This window comes from Perognathus longimembris, chromosome 25, assembly GCF_023159225.1.
Source record: "Perognathus longimembris pacificus isolate PPM17 chromosome 25, ASM2315922v1, whole genome shotgun sequence".
Lineage (NCBI taxonomy): Eukaryota > Metazoa > Chordata > Mammalia > Rodentia > Heteromyidae > Perognathus > Perognathus longimembris.
In genome coordinates, this window is record NC_063185.1 from 13,849,452 (window position 1) to 13,869,439 (window position 19,988).

General features: G+C 54.0%; 1 protein-coding gene across 1 annotated transcript; it reads left to right on the top strand.

The window, feature by feature from the left end:
• Window positions 1-1,652: 1,652 nt before the first annotated feature.
• Pdlim4 (PDZ and LIM domain 4) lies at window positions 1,653-18,997 on the top strand. Its single transcript, XM_048333986.1, has 8 exons — window positions 1,653-1,696; window positions 1,739-1,847; window positions 7,611-7,762; window positions 12,502-12,580; window positions 17,543-17,724; window positions 17,928-18,091; window positions 18,335-18,452; window positions 18,672-18,997. Exons 2-8 carry the CDS (start codon window positions 1,755-1,757, stop codon window positions 18,874-18,876), a joined length of 993 nt encoding a protein of 330 aa, XP_048189943.1. The 5' UTR covers window positions 1,653-1,696; window positions 1,739-1,754; the 3' UTR covers window positions 18,877-18,997.
• The last annotated feature ends 991 nt before the right edge of the window (window positions 18,998-19,988 follow it).

Sequence of the window (19,988 nt, forward strand, 5' to 3'; positions counted from 1 at the left end):
AAAAGTTGAGTCTATGAGCCATTGCTGTCTGTACTCAATCTCCAGAGCAGAAAATGATAAGAAGTGGTTGCCCCTATTCTATCCCACTTTGTGGGGGCCTAAGTCTTAGGGGATCTTCTGGTCTACAGATCTGAGAGACTAGGCAGAGACCCATTCTGCTCCTGGGCCTTCCACCTCTGTGCGCACATGAAGCCCATGTCTGCAAGGGGCTGAGCAAAAAAAACAAAACTCCACTAGTAGTGACAGTGGGGTGGAGTATTCAAAATCAAGTGACCCCCATCTCACCCCACAACCTAGGAGTACCCTGAGCGCGAGGCCTTTACCAGACCTTGGCTAAACAGGCCACACAAAGATGCCAAGAATGCTGGTGAAAACCAGGCTGTTGGTGGCTCACATCTGTCATCCTAGCTACTCAGGAGGCTGAGATCTGAGGATGGCAGTTCAAAGTCAGCCTGAGCAGGAAAGTCCGTGAGCCTCTTATTTCCAATGAACTAGAAAACCAGAAGTGGAGCTGTGGCTCAAAATGGTAGTCTCAGCCTTGAGCAAAAAAAAAAAGCTCAGGGACAGCGCCCAGGCCCTGAGTTCAAGCCCCATAACTGGGGGAGGGGGGGTTGAACAACAACAAAATAAAAACTACATCAGGGACCTCCTCAGGGTCTGGAGGAGCAAGTGGTGTCAGATATTAGATAATCTGAGGTGCCCAAAGAGCCTTAGGCAGGGCTGTGGTCACATCCTGGCACCTGCAGGGGTGATTCAAAGCCATCCTGGGGGGCAACAGCAGGGAGTGAAGACCTGATGGGAGAGAAAGCTCTGCCAGGGGTGAAGGCGGCATGGGCATCCACACTGAAATTCTGTCCACACGCTCAAGTTCGAGGACCCAAAGCTCGGGGAGGGGAGGGGAAGGGGTGGGGAGAGGCAATGAAGGAGGTGGTGACCCTTGAAAAAGTCTCTGAGTGTTCCAGGAAAAAAACAAACAAACAAAAAAAAAAAACAAGCACCCAAAGAAGACAAAAAAGCACCTTGCTTCCAGACTCCCATCACCTCCTCCAGGCAGCAGGCTGGGCCATCCCAGACTCGTGAGGACACCTTTCTGTCTTTCCCATCCCCTCCCCTCCACACACCTCCCCCTCCAGAGGCCCTGTGCCTGCTCCCACCCCGGGTCTGCGGCCCTCTGGGGGCCCGGGCCTGCTCCTGGGCCGTGTTCCGAAGGAAGAGCTGAGCAGGTTGGCCCGCCAGGACCTGGAGGCGAGGCCCCATCCCCCATCTAGGCCGGTGCCCCCCCTCTTCCCTCTCTCCTGCCTCTCCCCCACCCCACCCCGCCCATCCCAGCCCCATTAAAAAAAAAGAAGAAGAAAGAAAAGAAACTTCAAAGGATCCTCTCCGGGGCCCGAGCTTCCGAGGCTCGCAGCGGATTCGACACGTCGGGGCCACCGCGGCCACCTGGGGGTCTCTCTGAGGAGTGGGCGGGGGCGCCGGCGCGCAGGCTGTGGGGACTGGGCCCGGGAGGGTCCTCAGAGCCCCCCGAGGTGGGCGTGTCCGGCGGCCGCGGGGCCAATCCGGGCGCGCGGGGCGTGGGGGCGGAGGGGGGCGCAAGGGGGGGCCGGGCGGGCCGGGGGCGGGGCGCAGCGCAGGCGGCGGCGGCGGCGGCGGGCAGGCGGCGGCGGGCAGGCGGCCACGGCTCCTCGGTGTCCGGCTGCGGCTCCGGCTCCGGCTCCGGCTGCGGCTCCGGCTCCGGCTTCGGCTCCGGGTCCGCGATGTCCCACTCGGTGACTCTGCGCGGCCCTTCGCCCTGGGGCTTCCGCCTGGTGGGCGGCCGCGACTTCAGCGCGCCCCTCACCATCTCGCGGGTGAGTCCGGACTGTTTCTCAGGGGGACGTGGGGCGCGGGGGGGGTTGCACACCTCAGTCCTTTGGGGGTTGAGGTGTGGGGAGGAGGCGTCCCAACCCCAGACTCATATCCCCGACGTGTCCAAAGTTTTAAAAGTGTGGATTTGGCTCCGGGTGACCCCCGGGATGTGGCAGTGGCGTCCAGTCGGGCAGCGTCACCCCCTCCCCCTCCCCCTCCCGGGTGGGCCTTGCTCTTTGGGGTGGGGAATCTCCCCCAAGAAGCCAGCCTCCCTTCTTTGGCCTCCTTTAGAGAGGGAGAAACACTGGTGGGGCCTGGGGAAAACCCACAGTCGTGAGCCAGGGATCTGGACAGCTCTACAGAGGCCAGGAAACACCCCTTAACACCCCAGCCCTTTCCTGAAGACTTGGGGGGTGGTAACTGGGAGCCCCTTTTTCCTCAACTAAGCTTTGTGCATGCAGGGCTGAGTGACGCCCCCCTGCCCCCCCCCCCACCCAAGGAAGGGCTGGGATTCTCCCTCCCTCGGAGAAGTCCACATCCTAGCCTGCCTTCTGTGACCTCAGTCACCCTAGGGTGAAATGACCAGAAGGAAATTTTTGTTTTGGGCTTCTGGAAAATGGAAGACTTGACAGGGAGGTGTGAGGCCTAAGGACAGAGGACAGAGGCTAGGATGGCCTCAATCCCATCCCCCCAGGGATCCCAAGTCTGGGACACAGGAGGAAGAAGATGGGGAGCAGGGAAGGAGCCTCAGGACCCATTGCAGGCAGTAGCAGGGGGAGATAAGATCCTGGCCAACCTTGGGATTCCCCTGTCTGGGAAAGGGGTAAAAGAGGGGACTCAGGTACTGGTCTTTGGGGTCCCCAGCCCAGAGGACAGAAGAAAGGAGAAGCTGGGCTCTGCCCTTGATCTGGAGGGATCGGGATCAACCTGGGACCATCTGAGGACCATTTCTTTCCTGCCACAGAGGTTGCTTGAACATTTAGGGACTTGTATCTGGAGGGAAAATAAGGACCACCTGCCCCATCTCCCACCCTGGGTGACTAAGCTGAGTTCCAGAAGCTTTTCTTCCCCCCCCCCCCCCCACTCCTAGTTCTTGGGAGGGGGTAGGCACTGGGTGGAGCATGGAATCACAGATTCCTCTTTCTGGAGGCAGAGTGACAGGCAGGGCCAGCTGTCTTAGGAGGCTTCCCACATCTGCCTTTAACACCAGGTCCCTGAAGGCTGAGGGAGGTGGGTCTTTAACTCACCCCCAGTGCCTTTCATCTCCCAGTTCCTTGCTCTGTGTGTGTGTGTGTGTGTGTGTGTGTGTGAGTGAGTGTGTGTGTCCACAGAGGAGGGCTGGTGGGGTGCTAGGCTAGCCAGCAGGCCAGGCACCCTGGGCGTGAGGCCGCTGACAGGCTCCCTGGTGGCATGGAGCGGAGACATCTGTTGTCCACGCGGCTGCCTTCCCGCCTAGGAAAGACCTCCACACACATCGCATCAGAGGCAGCCTTGTTTGGCACAGATCAGGATGGAGGCCCTGGCAAGCAGGCATCTAGGAAAAGGAGTTTGCCTGGGGAGGGGGGGAGGGGGGAGCCTCCTGTCCTGCCCCTTCCCAGAGTCACACAGCAGCTGCTCAGGCCCAAAGGTGGCTGGATGACTGAGCCTGGGTTTTGAGTGGGATCTGGGAAAGATTTACAGAGCTGAGGAGGCACAGGCCACGGCTTGCCTAGCAGGTACCTCAGGGGGAAGACAGCAGGGACTGGTGTGTGGGAGTGTCCTCATCAAGGGGACTCAAGATCTAGTCCCGTCCCCCCCCCCCCAAGGCCTTCTTCACCCAGAGATTTGTAGAAAGGGACAGCTTCAGGTGGACTGGCCAATCTAAGACTTACTATAGTCCCCCAGGACACCTCAGGAACATTGTCCAGGACTCCTTCCCCATACACAGACCATAATAAGCTCTGGCCTTTTCCAAGCATCCACACTTGCCAGGCCCCACCCTAATGGGTGTTGGTACCAGTACCTCTCCAGTAACCAGTCTTTGGAATGAGCATTACCGCTGTATGCTCACCTCCAGTGAAAGTGTTGCAGGCCTCAAATGTCTCAGGTAGTCCCCGTGTGTTTGTATGTGTGTTGTGTGTGTGTTGCATGTGTGTGTGTGTTCCCATACTGGATCTTGTACTCAGGACCTGGGCACTGTTTCTGAGCCCTTTCTCTTTCTGCTCAAGGATGGTGCTCTACCACCAGAGCCTCAGCTCCACTTCCAGCTTTTTGGGGTTAATTGGAGATAAGAGTCTCCTGGACTTTTCCTGCTCGGGCTAGCTCCGAACCAAGGTCCTCAGATCTCAGCCTCCTGAGTAGGTAGGATTGCAGGTGTGAGCCAGAGGTGCTTTGCTCAGGTAGTCCTTTCAACAGCCCTTAGAAATAAGCACTTCTGCTTTGCATTATAAATTGGCACACTGAGGCACAGGAATCCAGGCCTGTCTGGGGCTTCATATGATTGACTTGGACAATATGGCCCTCTGAGGCTCCCAGCCCACCACAGCATCTAGGCCGGGTGAGGGAGGGGTTGGAATACAGCTGCTCCAGGTGTGAAGGGGGCGGATTCATGCTCAACCTTCCTCTGACCTCATTGTACCAGTCACCCTTCTTTCTGTTTATGCTGAACTCAGCAGCTAGACACATCTCCCCGAGTTCAATTCCATCTTAGGACTTCCCTACTTAAACCCTGTGACTTCCTTGCCTAAATGTTCCCTTCTCGGTTCCCAGGAGAAATGCTGGCTTCTCACCGGCCAGGCCTGACACATTTCCTGGTCCTTACATCTTCTCTGACTTCATCTCTTCCATGTTCCCTTCACTAATGATGCTGTTAGCCACCTTGCCTGCGTTCTCGCCTAGATGAGCTATATACAAGCGCTGGAATGCCGGCTCAGCCATTTATCCATGAAGTGTTTCTTTGGGTGTCAGTCTCTTTGTCTAGGAAATGGGCCTGCCTTGGGAATTAATGAGACAATGCGTGTGAAGGCACTTGAGAAAGTCACGGTTTCCTGGCTCCATGCCCTCTCTCTGACCAGAACTCCCCTCGCTTAATGGGGCTGGCAGTATCCCAGCCACCCCTGCTTTCAAGAACTTCCTCCACCCACAGGGACCTGAATACGCCCCTTGTGTCGACTGAGTCATCTTGCAGCTAGCCACCCCCCCCCTTTCAATGTCGGACTGGGGCACGGTGCCCCTGCCCCAAACCCCTTTCTTCATCTGTAGACCCCAGAGCCCAAGTGGAGGTAGAGTTGCAGGTTGCCGTAATCTGGTTATGGATAACACAGCTAACCATGAAGAGAGGAGAGCTTAGGGCAGAGGTGGGGAAGATAATGGGATGGGATAGTGCCAAGTGGGCACTTGCCCCAAGAGGACAGGCTTGTGCAGGTGCCCAGGCCCTACCAGTGAACATTAATGGTGGGCTGGCTTGGCTTTGGAAGAGCACATTCCTTGAGGCAGGCTATTTCAGGGCAGGTCAGCTTGGGCAGTGCCCATACTAGGCCAACAGCCAAGGACTGCCAGCACCTCAGCTTTTGTCTCCTTACTAGTAGGAGCTGGCTGTGCTTCCAGTGGCCCCTGCCCCCACTAATAAGAACACGGTCGGTCACTGGGCACCAATGACTCATGCTTGTCATCCTAGCTACTCAGGAACTGAGGATTATGGTTCAAAGCCAGCCCAAGCAGGAAAGTCTGTGAGATTCTTATCTCCACTAACCTACAAAACCGAAAAGCTTGAAGTAGCTGTGGCTCAAGTGGTAGAGCACTAGCCTTGAGCAAAAGAAGCTTAGGGGACAGCACCCAGGCTCTGAGTTCATGCCCCAGGACCAGCACCAAAAAACAAAACAACAACAACAAAAAAGAACAAAGTCACTGGCGGCTGGGCACTGGCTAGAGTGGCTAATTAAGAATGAAGGAGCCTCAAGTCTATTTCTTTTTGTCTGTGTGTGTATATGCTGGTCCTGAAGTTTGAATTTAGGACCTAAGTCCTATCCCTGAGCTTTTGTGTTGAAGGCTAGTACTCTCCCACTTGAGTCACACAGCTCCACTTTCTGCCTTTTTGGTGGCTCATAGGAGGTCAGAGTCTCACAGACTTTCCTACCCAGGCTAGCTTAGAACCATAGTCCTCAGATCTCAGCTTCCTGTGTAGTTAGGATAATAGGCATGAGCCACCCAGTGCCTAGCTCAAGTCTATTTCTCAAGGGTGTGTTGGAGCCAAGATGGAGTAGAGGAGCAAGTCTCCCTGAGTTGCTCACTCAGGTCTCTGTGAATCGGCTCTCCACTCTCACGTGGTTTTTGTCAGATGACCACACTGTGCATTTCAAATACTAACACAGCCTGACCTTGTGAGGGCGGTTATGACACTCGGGGATCCTTCAGGGGAAGTGGAAGTGAAAGTTGTGACCCAGAGTACAGGCTGGCCATGGCAATTCTGTACTTGACTAAGGAGATGATGTATAGACCTCTCCCCACTTTAATTGTAACAAGGCATTAAGAAAGTAGGATAAATGTGCTAATGGGGCACACGGAGTACCACAAGGAGGTGGCCTCTATGCTGAGACCTGAAGAAGGAAAAGGGATGCAGAAGCAAGCAGGATTGGGAATCAAAGGAGAGAGTGTTCTGGGCAGAGGGTCAAGTACTGTAGTGCAGACTTGTAATCCCAACGACTTAGGAGGCAGATCACGGTTCAAGGTCAAAATGAGCAAAATAGCATAACCCTCATCTCATCGAGCCAGGTGATACCAGCTGTGTATGAGACATTGGTGGGCATTTGTGGAAGCCTGAAGGGGAGTACTGTTGCCTGTGAGTCCCCAGAAGGTGTTTGGCTAAGCCGGGAACAGTGTGTTGGGGAAGAGTGGAAGAGTGAATGTGCAATGGTCTGAGTGGCAAGATCAAGTTAAGTGTGAGATGGCTGGGTGGGTCATTGTATGTGCGAGGCATCCGTGACACATCCATGCTCTGTATATATTAAATACACAGATGTGAGCAGCTGTGTGTCTGTGTCTCTTGCCTATCTTGTGGTATGTATACAGGTTGCCAGAGTAACATCCCATTTGTCCCAAGCCAGAGAAAGCCTCTCCCTCATACCTTCACATACCAGGCCTCTTCCAGGTGCTGCAGTTGGGGTGTGTGTGTGTGTGTGTGTGTGTGTGTGTGTGTGTGTGTGTGTGTGTTTGCTTTATGCCAGTTCTGGGGCTTGGCCTCAGGGTCTGGGTGCTGTCCTTGAGCTCTTTTGTTCAAAGGCTAGTAAGTGTTCTACTACTTGAGCCACAGCTCTACTTTCCTGCCCAGGCTGGCTTTGAGCTTGGGTCTTTAGGATATCAGCCTCCTGCGTGGCTAGGATTACAAGCATGAGCCACAAATTCCCTGCTTTTTTTTTTTTTTTTTTGCCAGTCCTGGGGTTTGAACTCAGGGCCTGGACAATGTCCATGAGCTTCATTTGCTCAAGGCTAGCACACTACTACTTGAGTCACAGCACCCCTTCTGTCTTTTTGTTTGTTTGTTTGCTTCGGTGGTACTAAGGAATTGAACCCAGGGCTTCACACATGCTGGGCAAGCACTCTACCACTGAACCACATTCCCAACCCCTGTTTTGTTTTAAAGCCAAGATGACAACAAGGTCACCAGTCAGCCAGCCCCTTGGATGCCCACCTACAAATCCCACTGGCAGCAAGGCCACACTGTGGTCAGGTAGTGTAGGGCAGAAGGCCCCATAATGACTGTGTAAACCATCGAGCTTGTCCACCCACAGGTCCATGCTGGCAGCAAGGCTGCGCTGGCTTCGCTGTGCCCAGGAGACCTGATTCAGGCCATTAATGGTGAAAGCACAGAGCTCATGACACACCTGGAGGCGCAGAACCGCATCAAAGGCTGCCAGGATCATCTCACACTCTCTGTGAGCAGGTACCCACACAGGCTGGGCCAGGAGGATGGGGCATTGCTGGGACCACCAGTGTCCCAGTGTCCCTGGATCTCACACAGCCTCTCCGCCTCGGTTCTCAGATACCCCCATCCAGGCCTAGTGTTTGGGGAGCAATGTATTCAGTGACCTGGGGAGCCCATGGTTGAGAGCTGGGGTGGCTTCCAGAGGGACCAAGCTCATTTTAACTCAAGACTGGGAAGCATTCAACAGAAATAAGGTTCCAGGGCGGGGAATATGGCCTAGTGGCAAGAGTGCTTGCCTCGTATACATGAGGCCTTGTGTTCGATTCCTCAGCACCACATATACAGAAAATGGCCAGAAGTGGCGCTGTGGCTCAAGTGGCAGAGTGCTAGCCTTGAGCAAAAAAGAAGCCAGGGACAGTGCTCAAGCCCTGAGTTGACGGCCCAGGACTGGCCAAAAAAAAAAAAAAACAAACAGAAATAAGATTTCATGTCATCTCTGGAGGCTTTGCCTCCATCTTTTCCTTGCCCAAGGGACCTGTTTGATAGTCATTCCAAAGCCACAGCATCCCGTTTACCTTTAAACGAGTCTAAATGGTAAAACCTATTGGAGGCCCTGCTATCCAAATGGACAGCAGAGGCCCAGGAAAGTTAGAGGTTGCTTAAAGGCACAGCAAGATGGTAGGGAAGCAAAATTTGGCTACAAGAGTGTGTGTGTGTGTGTGTGTGTGTGTGTGTGTGTGTGTGTGTGTGTGTGTGTGGCGGTCTGGTGTGGCCTCTCTCTCTCTCTCTTTTTCTCCTTCTCTTCCTCCCTCCTTTTCTTCAGTCTAAACACTCTAGTCTCTCTCCTTGGCTACTAAGCACTCCTATTAATACCACAACTGCCCTAACTCAGCTTGTCCCCACCATGGCCCGGGCCTCTGCTGTATCTAAGCTGGACTGGGAATGGGAATCTGTGTAATGCTGAGAGGCCCATGGTCTGGGGAAGATAAGTCACTAGGCCCCACTTGTGCCCCATAGACCAGGCTAGAATGAAAGGTCCTATTCACCTGCCTTTCTCAAGTCCTGGGTCTGTAGACAGCTCTGGCAGGCAAGTTGGGCCTAATCCTAACTGAATGAGATAGATCTCCCCGCCCCATTTCCCTGCCTGGATGTGAAGTCAGACATAACTGACTGCTCAGCTCTGCCACGCTCACCACTAAGAGGGACTTTCCATGACCCCCCATGGAAGTGTGTGGGCGAAACTTCCACCAAACCACAGCACAGCTAACCATGCCTTAGAGCTGGCAGGACGGGAGGTGATCATTGGCTCAGGATCTTTAAATGTGTTAGGAAAGTTCTTTCCTTTCCTTTTTTTGGTTGTAGGGCTTGAATTCAGGGCCTGGGCACTGTCCCTGAGGTTTTTTGTTTGTTTGTTTGTTTTTTCCACTCAAGGCCTAGTGCTCTACCACTTGGAGTCACAGTGCCACTTCTGGTTTTCTGGTGGTTAATTGTAGATAAGAGTCTCACAGACTTGCCTGCCTGGGCTGGTTTTGAACCGTGATTCTCAGATCTCAACCTCCTGAGTAGCTAGGATGAAAGGTGTGAGCCCCTGGCACCCAGCAGTAGGAAAGTTTTGGAGATAGCCCATTTGTGCTTAGCCCATGACCTGGTCTGGGTTGGGAGTTCAGGACCTTACGGCACTGAGTGGGCCCAGGTGCAAATCTAGAGCCCGGTACACTTCATTTGGCATATAGAGAGGACACCCAGATTTGGAGTTTGGTAGAGCTGGTCTTTATCCAGACTAGTCACTTAGGTACCCAGGTGACCTCCATTAGCCTGGGTTTCCTTTCCCATCAAGTAGAATCACACTCATCACCCTCTTCCAGACTGAGGCACACAGCTGCTTAGGGGAAAGAATCAGCACTATTCTGCCCACAGTGGCCTCCGAGGCCTCCCAGCCTGGCTGGGTTCCTGGGCCCTGACTCACCTCCGGCTCCGCTGTCTCTCGGAACAAGGGCAGCCCTGATGGTGCTGGAGTCAGGGGAGACTCACAGTGGCCTGAGTCAGGAGATTCCCAGAGACAATGATGTCAGAGAGGGTAGGGAGTGGAGGTCCCCCTTTCCTTCCTTCCCTCCCTACTCATTTGTTCCAAACCAGGCTTGGATGGAGCCAGAGGGCCATTGACCTATTGCATTCTGGGAGTGGCAGTTTCCAAAATGCCATCTGTTTATGGAGCAGATGGGAGCATGCTGTCCACATAGAGAGCTGGGCTCCTAGCCAGGAGCTGGTGGCTCACACCTGTCATCCTAGCTCTAAGGATCATGGTTCAAAGCCTGTCCAGGCAGGAAAATCCATTAGATTTTTTATTTCCAATGAACCACCAAAAAGCCAGAAATGGACCTGTGACTCAAGTGGTAGAGAGCCTGGAACACAAAAAAGCTTAGGGACAGTGCCCAGCCCCTGAGTTCAAGCCTCAGGGCTGGTGCACATGTGTGTGCACACGGGTACACAAAGAACTGGGTCCCAGTCCATGCTGCCCTCTAACGAGTGCTTTACCCTCCAAACCTTGGATTTTTCTGAGCTCCAGGGTGGGGACTGCTTTATGATCTGGGCATTGGGTGGTGAAGAGGTAGCAGGCCTGCGCAGTCAGTGTAAAAACCTGAGACCTAACCTCCTGCCCATCAGGCAACTCACACACTAGAACCTGGGGGATGAGACTTGGGGGTCACCTTGACCCTCTGGCCCAGTATTCCTTCTCTAGCCACACTCCCTATCCTGCCTGCTCTGCTGGGCCTCCTACAACAGGGGCTTTGTAGAGGGTCAACCTGATGAAGGGCTAGAGTGTGTATGTATCCAAGGTACAGCTGCACAGCCCAGCCTCTTACTTTGCTCAGAGGTAGACAGGTAGAGTCTGAAAGGGGGGCCCAAGATGGGGGTTAACACATGACTGAGTCCTTCATTCTTTTTTCTTTGTGTGTGTGTGTGTGTGTGTGTGTGTGTGTGTGTGTGTGTGTCCTGGGGCTTGAACTCGAGGTCTGGGCCTTGTCCTTGAACTTTTTTTTTTCCCTCAAGGCAAGTGTTCTACCACTTGAACCACACTCCACATCTTTGGATACTTATTGGAGATAAGAGTCTCATGTACTTTCCTGCCTGAGCAGGCTTCAAACCATGATCCTCAGATCTCGGCCTCCTGAGTAGCTAGGATGACCGGCACGAGCCACTTCATCCCTACCAGCCCTTCATACTTATGTAATGTCTTGGGCATCATAGCTCTTGGTATTTTGTGCCCTCTGACCCTTTGACCTCAGACTTATACTTCCCAGAGTACAGATTCTGAAGAAATAGAATACCAAATAGCCACACAGGATGGTCAGCTAAGTAGAAGGCACAATTAGAGCCACGAAGAAGGCTTTGATCCACAAGTCTAGCTAAAGGAGTTATAGACCAAAGGAGGCTGGGAAGGTAGCTTAGTGGTAGAGTGCTTTGCCTAGCATTCATAAAGCTCTGGGTTCGATTCCTCAGCACCACATACACAGAAAAAGTAGAAAAAGTCAGAAGTGGCGCTGTGGCTTAAGTGGTAGAGTGCTAACCTTGAACAAAAGAAACTCAGAGATGGTGCCCAGGCCCTGAGTTCAAGCCCCAGAACTGGCAAAAAAAAAAAAAAATAAAGGCCAGAGGAAATAGAAAGCTCTAGGGTGACAGAGCTTTGATGCCAGGGGCCTCTGGAACACTGTGAGGTAGAGAGGTAGATTTCAGAGAGTGAAGGAATGGGCAATGGTGAGGAAGCACAGAATCGGTGTGGTCTTTAGATACAGATTGTCAAATCCCTCCGCCAACAAAGCAAAGCAGGATTGAGTGCTAGGCCACCAGTTGTGAGAACTTTAGAAGCGCCAGTGCGGGAGCTCTTAGTTTGGGGGGGGGGGGGGGGAAGGGGGAGGAGAAGGCACTGTTTCTCTTTGGTCTTACTGGCCTCATTTCACACTGCTTACCAATCTGAGGTCCACACACCCTTCCTGGCTTACCTTCTCAGGGAGCTACTGAGCCCCAGGGGCTGGGCCCTGGTCCCACAGCGGTAGGCCCCGCCTGGCCTGCTTATGGCAGGTTTACGATGTTTTCTCCCTCCTGAGTGGTGTTTGGCTTTTGGTTTCTATGGCGAAGCAGGAATTTCCTAATGGCCTGTTTCCCATCTGGGCTGGGCAGACATTGGTGGTGATGATTCTGCCGGGCTGGGCTGGGCTGCTGCTGCGGCAGAAGCCAAAAGGGAGGTGTTCCCTTCAGAGCCTCCATTTCACCTCCCCAAGAGCTTGACCCCAGGCCCCAGCTGTAGATTGGGATGGCCAAAGGATGAGTTGGATGGGCTTCTGGCCGAATCCATGTGTGAGGCCTGGCCTGGCCTGCCACTCGCTGAGGCCACTGTAGCAGAGCCACAAAGAGGGTGGACGGGGGAGGGGGGAAGGGGGGTAGGGAGAGCCGCAGGGCCTCTGCTGCAGCCTTTCCAGAAACCAGACAGGAGAGGGACAGGCTGCTGGGAGTAAAGGCAGTAGCACATAGCCCTGCCCCATGAGGGTGGCAGATCTGGGCTTGTGGCTGGCTCTTTCCTATGTAGCAGGTACCATTGTGGTAAAGCAGGAAAACACTGGGGTGGTGTCCCTCCACCCCCCCATAAGGGCATAGACCTGTTCCTGGGAGGTTGTGGGCACAACCCCTCTTAACCCTGGTTCTTGGGCACAATGGGCACAGAAGGCAGGTATATCTGACTATCCCAATTTCTGCCATAGGCCTGAGAACAAGAGCTGGCCCGGTGCCCCAGACGACAAGGCTCAGGCACATAGGATCCATATCGACCCTGAGGCTCAGGTATGTATGTACCAATACCACCTGATCTGGCTGAGCTCAGAGTGAGCCTGGGCCAGAAGAATCAGGCCTGTCCATAGCCTGTACTGGCTATGCCCACAATTCTCAGATGCCCAGGATGGAGACCGAATCAGAAAGCTCCTCTAGAACATGCCTGTACCCCATCCCATGTTCCTCAGATGCTTAAGGGTTCTGTCTCCACTCTAGGCAATTCCAGGTTCTAGACAATTTAATATGATCAAAAGCTTTGGCCCAGAGTTTCTTTTCTTTCTTTCTTTCTTTCTTTCTTTCTTGCTTGCTTGCTTGCTTGCTTGCTTTCTTGCTTTCTTGCTTTCTTTCTTGCTTTCTTGCTTTCTTTCTTTCCTGCCAGTCCTGGGGCTTGAACTTAGGGCCTGAGCACGGTCCTTGAGCTTCTCTTGCTCAAAGCTAGCGCTCTATCACTGAAGCCACAGCACCACTTCCGGCTTTTTCTGTTTATGTGGTGCTGAGGAATCGAACCCAGGGCTTCATGAATGCAAGGCAAGCACTCTACCACTAAGCCACATTCCCAGCCCTGGCTCAAGAGTTTCTACCAATCAAATCGGAACTCACTTTAGGTTCCCCCCCCCCCCCGCCCCCGGAGCATTGCTAGATCAGGAAGAAGTCAATAGGCTTGGCAGAAGGTGGCAGCCTCAAGCTATGGCATGATCCCAGACCAAGGGACATTCCTTTGTCTCATCCTGTCCAAGACTGAAGTTCTCTCCTGGCTAACGTGTCATGTGACTACCACACTGCAGGCTACAGTCTGCTTAGTCTCCTTCTTTGTTCTCAAGGCAAGCAAGGGGGGCAAGCTGCCTTGGGACTGCAATTTGCCATAGGTATAAGAGGTGGGTAGCCAAGCAAGTAACACTGAGGTATCTCTTATCCTCTTATTGTCTCTGAGCAGTGGTGTTTGGGCAAGGCAGTGACTGATCCAACCCGTCAGGTAGTCAGAATTTGGGGGGACCATGGCCTCCTTGGCCTGCTTTTGTCTCCTCTCCATGTAGTGGGGGGCGGGAAAAGGATGAGTCACACCTGTAATCCTAACTATTTAGAAGGCTGAGATCTGTTCGTCCAGCCAGCCTGGGCAGGAAAATAACCTGAGAGTCTTTTTATGTCTAATGAACTACCCCCAAAGCTAGAAGTGGTACTACCAGAAAGCTGGAAGTGAGGCTCAATGGTACAGTACGAGCTTTGAGCACAAAAGCTCAGACACAGCACCTAGGCCCTGAGTTTAAGCCCCAGGACCAGCACGCACACACTCACAGGCACTGAAGACAGGGAAGAGGATCTGGCCTGGCCCCTTCCTCACCAATAGTCCCCCCTCTTGGCTCCAATACCTGTTTCCTGCCTTGCCTCATCTGGCATCCCTCAGGCCAGATGTTTACCATGGTCATGGAGTGCCTGTGCTGGCAGGGCAAATGCACAAAGAGGTCCTAGGATAGAGGAAGTCAGGGCCAAAGGCATACAGAGGAGGCATGTGACTTTGAGTCAGAGGTCAGAGAGGGCTTCCTGGAGGAGGAGTATCCCAGCCCAGACCTGAAGACCTCAGAAGAATAAGGCAGGCAGAGGGACGTGGTCAGAGGAAATGTGCTCAGGAAAGCACATACGAAGGTCCAGAGGTGAGGGTGAGATTGTACTATCAGTTCAGAAAAGCTCGGGGGAGGAGGGCAGGTGGAAGGGTGAGGGAATGGAGGGAGGCCAGGGATGAGGTTGGGGGGAATGGGGAGACTGGGCTGTGGAGAAGCTGTGGGGCTCTCTGTCAGCAACCTCAGCTATTCTTGTGGGGATTCACAATCACATCTGCATCTCCCCATGGACAGGAGGCTCTGGGGCAGAGGGTAGGAGGGCAATTTGATAGAGACAAAACCAGCTAGGCAAAAGCTGAGCCAGGCACAGGAGATCTGCACAGCGCAGGTCCACAGTTCCCTCCTGAGAGGCAGCAGTGCTGGGATGGACAAGATCGAGGCCCAAGCCTGGAACGTGAAGCTCAGCCATGTTTCCATTTCCATCGAAGAGGCTCAGGGCCCAGGGGCCCAGGAGCCTGGGGCCTATATAGTGAGTCCCTCTTCCTCCACATTTAGCCTTACTGACTCATTGGAAGGGCAAGCTGCGCATGTTCCAATGGATGGTGAGAGATTTTCCACTAGTGACAAGGTAGCCCCCCCCCCACACACACATACACACACACACACACAGAGCTATTACTCCTCTTTTGTACTGAAAAGGTCATGGGCTTCATGGGTGGTGACAAAAAATACCCCTCCCCCACCCTCACTGGGGTTATGTCCTCACCAAACAGACACAGGCCTCATTGTCCCCACCCTGCTCGCCCTGCTCTCGCCCTCTGCCTGTAGAGGGGCGTGGGGGGGTGGTGGAGTGGAGCCCTCATGGGTAGCCCCAGGACCAGCACTAGATACTCCTGCCAGGTGTCTGCCATTGGGGTGGGCTGAGGTCAGCAGCATCTTCAGGGCCCACGGGAGACAGTCCTCTTGTAGCACACACCCCCCCAATGAGAACAGTGTGCTTTTCCACCAGGAAGAAACCAAGAGATCAGATAAACAAGGCCTGAAAAGCCTTGAAGCTAAGATCTGAAGGTGGGAAGAACCAAGCCAGGGGAAGCAGGTGACGCCTGCAGACCCAGCCATCTCTCCCGGTCAGCACGAGCTGGGATTCAGCCCTCGGGAGGGCCACCAGCCCATCTAGAGGCTGCGATCCCCCAGCCTCAGCTTCTAAGTGCTGGGGATTCCAGGCACGGGTCACCACACCCCACTTAGATTCTGTCTTTAGTCATGTGAGGATTGGGTGAGCAAGCAGATCATTTCTGCTGAAAAGCTCAATAACTCTTCAGCAACCAAACCATCCGCAGGCCGGTAGAAAGAGCAGGAAGCATGTGGAAGCATGTGGTACGAAGGGAACACAGAGCGTGGGGAATTCAGGAATCAGGGGCTCAGCAGTTACCATGACAGCTGTTCATTCACCCAATGGGGCATTTGCCCTGTGCCGTGCACTGTGCTAAGCACTTGGTATGTAATTGTCTTCCTGCATTCCCCACAAGGAACCCATGCTACAGAAAGGGTCACATCCCCCCAGTTCACAGATGAAGAGCCTGAGGTTCAGAGAAGCAAAGTGATGTGCCAAGTTAGTACGTGATAGAGCCAGGACTGGATCAAAAATGGAGATCTGAACCACTGAGATCAGACCTAGAGAAATTGCTACATGGGTGGCCACAGGAGGGGCAGTGGCTTATTGGTGACCTTGCAGTAGACTCCCCACACCCTGCTGGGTGGGGGTGCAGGATGATTGAAGGCCTCTCTCCTTCTAGGCTCTGGTTCCTCAACTCCCACTCCCCCTTCCCATTGAAGCCTCTACCCCAGGCCCGGCCCCACCCCCACGGACCACAGCCCATCTGGTCCCCATTAGAGGCCAGCTCTGCCTGCCTGTCTGCCTGCTTGCCCGCCCCGCAGACACATGTGTGAGGCTGCTCAGGTTTCTAAGGGGCTTTTGTTGGTCTAATTAGGGATGTCGCTGCTGCTGCTGCTGCTGCTGTTGCTGCATCCATGAGCCCTTACTCAGGCAGCAAGGTATTCTTTGTCAGAGTGGAGGAAAATCAGGGAGAGGCCCCCTATATGCATATACCCTCCAGAGAAAAGGGACAGCCAGGACATAGCCTGGTGGGCCTGACTGTGCCCACTGTAAGAGGTTGCTTGAGTGTAAACTGGCCTCTTTCCTACTAGGATAGGTGTCCTTTCCTCTCCATCTGGGCTTCCTGTCCCACTTGCAGCACAGAGAGGTTTACTAGCACCTTCTAGTGATCTGTGCTAGATGCAAGTTTCTGTTACCATGTACGTATGACTGATTGTGTGTGTGTAGGTAGATTGGTTGGTAGGGACTGGTGGCTCACATCTGTAATCCTAGCTACTCAAGAGGCTGAGATGTGAGGATCAAGATTCAAAGCCAGCCCGGGCAGGCAAGTCTGTGAGACTCTTAACTGAAATTAACCATTCAAATCCTGGAAGTGGGGCTGTGGCACAAAGTATTAGAGCACTAGCCTTGAGCACAAAGAGGCTCAGGGATAGCACCTGATGAATCTGAGTTCAAGCTCCAGAACAGAGAGAGAGAGAGAGAGAGAGAGAGAGAGAGAGAGAGAGAGAGAGAGAGAGAGAGAGAGAGAGAGAGAGAGAGAGAGTGTCAGAATAGTAGGATCATAGTCCAGGCTATCCACAAACAAAAGCATCACTACCAATCCTCAAAATAACTCAGCCAAAAAGACTAACTGTGGCTCAAGTGGTAAATCGCCTGCCTATTAAGCACAAGGCCCTTCAGTCAAAACCTCAAATCAAAAAACCAAATAAGTCAAAACCAAATAAGTGTTTGGGGATGGGCCTGCCCCAAATCCTTTTTCTTTTTTCTGTTCATTCATTCATTCATTCATTTTGGTGCTAATACTGGAACTTGAACTCAGGGCCGCCTCAATCTCTCTCTTAGCTTTTTTTTTTTGCTCGAGGCTAACATTCTACCACTTGAGCCACACTTCTATTTTTATCTTTTTGCTTGCTAATTGGAGATAAGAGTCTTAGATTTCCTCTTCCCAAGCTGGCTTTGAGCCCTAATCCTCAAATCTCAGCCTCCTGATTAGGTAGGATTAGCCCATGGCACCTGGCTTTTCCAACACAGTCTTGAATCCCAGGTACTCTGGTGTGTATGTCTGAGTTTCCACAGGCATTTCTCAGTTCTGTAGTGGCTGAACCAGGCCTTGGGCTCAGCCCTTCTCCATAAACCCCTTCCTATGGTACCCAACTAGATATTGGCACCTAGAGACTAGGTAGACATGCTAGAGCAGAGTAGCCAGCCAGCATCTGAAGCCTGGCAGGAAAGGGTGAGGTGAGGTCAAAGAATGATCACAGGCCACAGGGTCCCCCAGTGTCTTCCGTCTCACTCTCATAGGACGGCAGCCCCGTGACCAGCAGGCGGCCCTCAGCCACAGGGATTGGGCCAGAAGAAAACAGACCAGGCCTGGGATCTCTGTATGGACAGCCACCTCACCTTCCCGCCCCTCACAATGGCAGCAGCAATGAATTCAACCTGCCAGCCCAGATGGGCAACCTGCATGTGTCTCCACCGCCCAGGTACTTTAGCTACTCGAAGCCATACCCAGATCCTAACCTAACCCCTTACCCCAGGGATCTTCTATCCTGGCCCCTGACACTTGAACTTAGATCGCAGTTGCATTCTGATCCAGAAATCTTCCCTGGTCTTCCCCAAGCCATCAGAGTGAAGACTGGAGTTAGATGCCACCCTGACCTTTCTCCATTTCCCTTCTCCCGCTTAGTGCCGACCCAGCCAGGGGCCTCCCAAGGAACCGGGACTGTAGAGTGGACCTGGGCTCAGAGGTGTACCGGATGCTAAGGGAGCCAGCTGAGCCCGCCACCGCGGAACCCAAGCAGTCAGGTTCCTTCCGCTATCTGCAGGGCATGCTAGAGGCCGGCGAGGGTGGTAAGACTCCCCTGCACCTTACCCTTGCCCTGCCCCAACCCCTGTCCCTCTTGCGCATGCACACACACACACACACACACACACACACACACACACACCTGGACTTGGCCTGAGCTTCCCTGCCCCTCTCCCTACCCTGGGCATCATGCACCTGGAAGCAACACCGCATCCTGATCTGCCCAGCCCCCCCCCATTTCCCGCCCCCCTCCCCCTGCCTTATGCCACCTATTGCCCGGGTTTCAGGGGAGCGACCTGGGCCTAGTGGTCCCCGGAACCTCAAGCCCACCGCCAGCAAGCTGGGCGCCCCGTTGAGTGGCCTGCAGGGGCTGCCCGAGTGCACGCGCTGCGGCCACGGGATCGTGTGAGTACCTGCAGCCCCAGCTCCGCCTCCCAGGGGCCCGGCTTGGGGGCGTGTCCAGGAGCCTGTCAGTCACCCCAGAGGGGGCGTGCTCAGGGAAACCTGTCAATCACCCCGGTCACGCGAAGGGGGGGCGTGCCCGGCAGTCTCAAGTCACTCCCGAGGGGGCGTGGCCGAGAGAGCTGTCAGTCACCCCGTGACGCTTCCCCCACCCTCCAACAGGGGTACCATCGTCAAGGCGCGGGACAAACTCTATCACCCCGAGTGTTTCATGTGCAGCGACTGCGGCCTGAACCTCAAGCAGCGGGGCTACTTCTTCCTGGACGAGCGGCTGTACTGTGAGAACCACGCCAAGGCGCGCGTCAAGCCCCCCGAGGGCTACGACGTGGTGGCCGTGTACCCCAACGCCAAGGTGGAGCTCGTCTGAGCCCGGGGAGGGCGGAGGGGACACGCCTGTCCCACCCCACCCACCCTGCTTCACTTCATGTCCCCGCGTGGCCCGTGTAAATACATCCCCCCTCACCCCTGCCTCTCTAATAAAGATCCCTCTGCTCCTCTGGCCTTGTGCCAACTCCAGCACCCTGGGCCTGGTGTTGTTCCACCAGGGGGTCTGACCTGCGTGGCATCCGGGAAGATGTCAGCTGGGATCTGAGATGATGGAGCCCAGAGCTCTCTACGAGGGGGGGGGGGGGGGACCGCGTGTGCAAGCACGAGCAGGGACGCCCACGGGCCGAGGGGCCCCCAGCGACCACCGTGGGTGGTGTCTACTCTGAGGGTTTCTTCCCCCGCGCTCCCTCAGCCCCCCGCCTCCCAGCCAGCCCCTCCAGTCTCCTGGGAGATTCTTTCTTTCTAGTCCCTTCTTCTTCTTCCCACTAGAGGGCGGGCTTGACTTTTCTAGAGTTAAGAGATTTTTTTTTTTTTTTTAGAAAGGAGAGAGCCTTGGCCCCAATGCAAGTCACCACCTGTTCCCAAAGTCAAGAGAAATTATACCCCTCCTCCCAAGGCTCCAAGTTCTCCTAGCAAGCCTGCCTCAGTGCTTTCATTCTTCCAATACATACCCACACTTTTGTTTGTTGTTTTTGTTTTTGCCAGTCTTAGGGCTTGAACTGAGGGCCTGGGCCTTCCTTGTGTCTGAGCTGTTTTTGTTTGTTTGTTTGGTTGGTGGGTTGGTTGGTTCATTTCCAGGCTTGAACTGAGGGCCTGGGCCTTCCTTGTCTCTGAGCTGTTTTTGTTTGTTTGGTTGGTGGGTTGGTTGGTTCATTTCCACTTCTGGCTTTTTGAAAGTTCATTGGAGGTAAGACTCTCATAGACTTCCTTACCCTGCTGGCTTAGAACTGTGATCTTCAGATCTCAGCCTCCTGAGTAGTTAGGGTTACAGGCATGAGCCACTAGCTTCAGGCCCAGACTCACACTTTAAAAAATATTAATGGTTATAGAGTTACAATAAGTTCTGTTCACAGGGATCATGGTGTTCTGCATTCTAGGTCTCTGGGATCTACCCTAGTTAAGAAGCTGACTCTACTGCTGTTTATTTAGCAA

Bases quoted from the DNA above. Each gene is read 5' to 3' on its own strand.
- Pdlim4 (XM_048333986.1), top strand. From the start codon at position 1,755: ATGTCCCACTCGGTGACTCTGCGCGGCCCTTCGCCCTGGGGCTTCCGC. The intron at 7,763-12,501 runs GTACCCACACAG...TTTCTGCCATAG, and splicing joins CTCACACTCTCTGTGAGCAG to GCCTGAGAACAAGAGCTGGC. The intron at 17,725-17,927 runs GTACTTTAGCTA...TCTCCCGCTTAG, and splicing joins CATGTGTCTCCACCGCCCAG to TGCCGACCCAGCCAGGGGCC.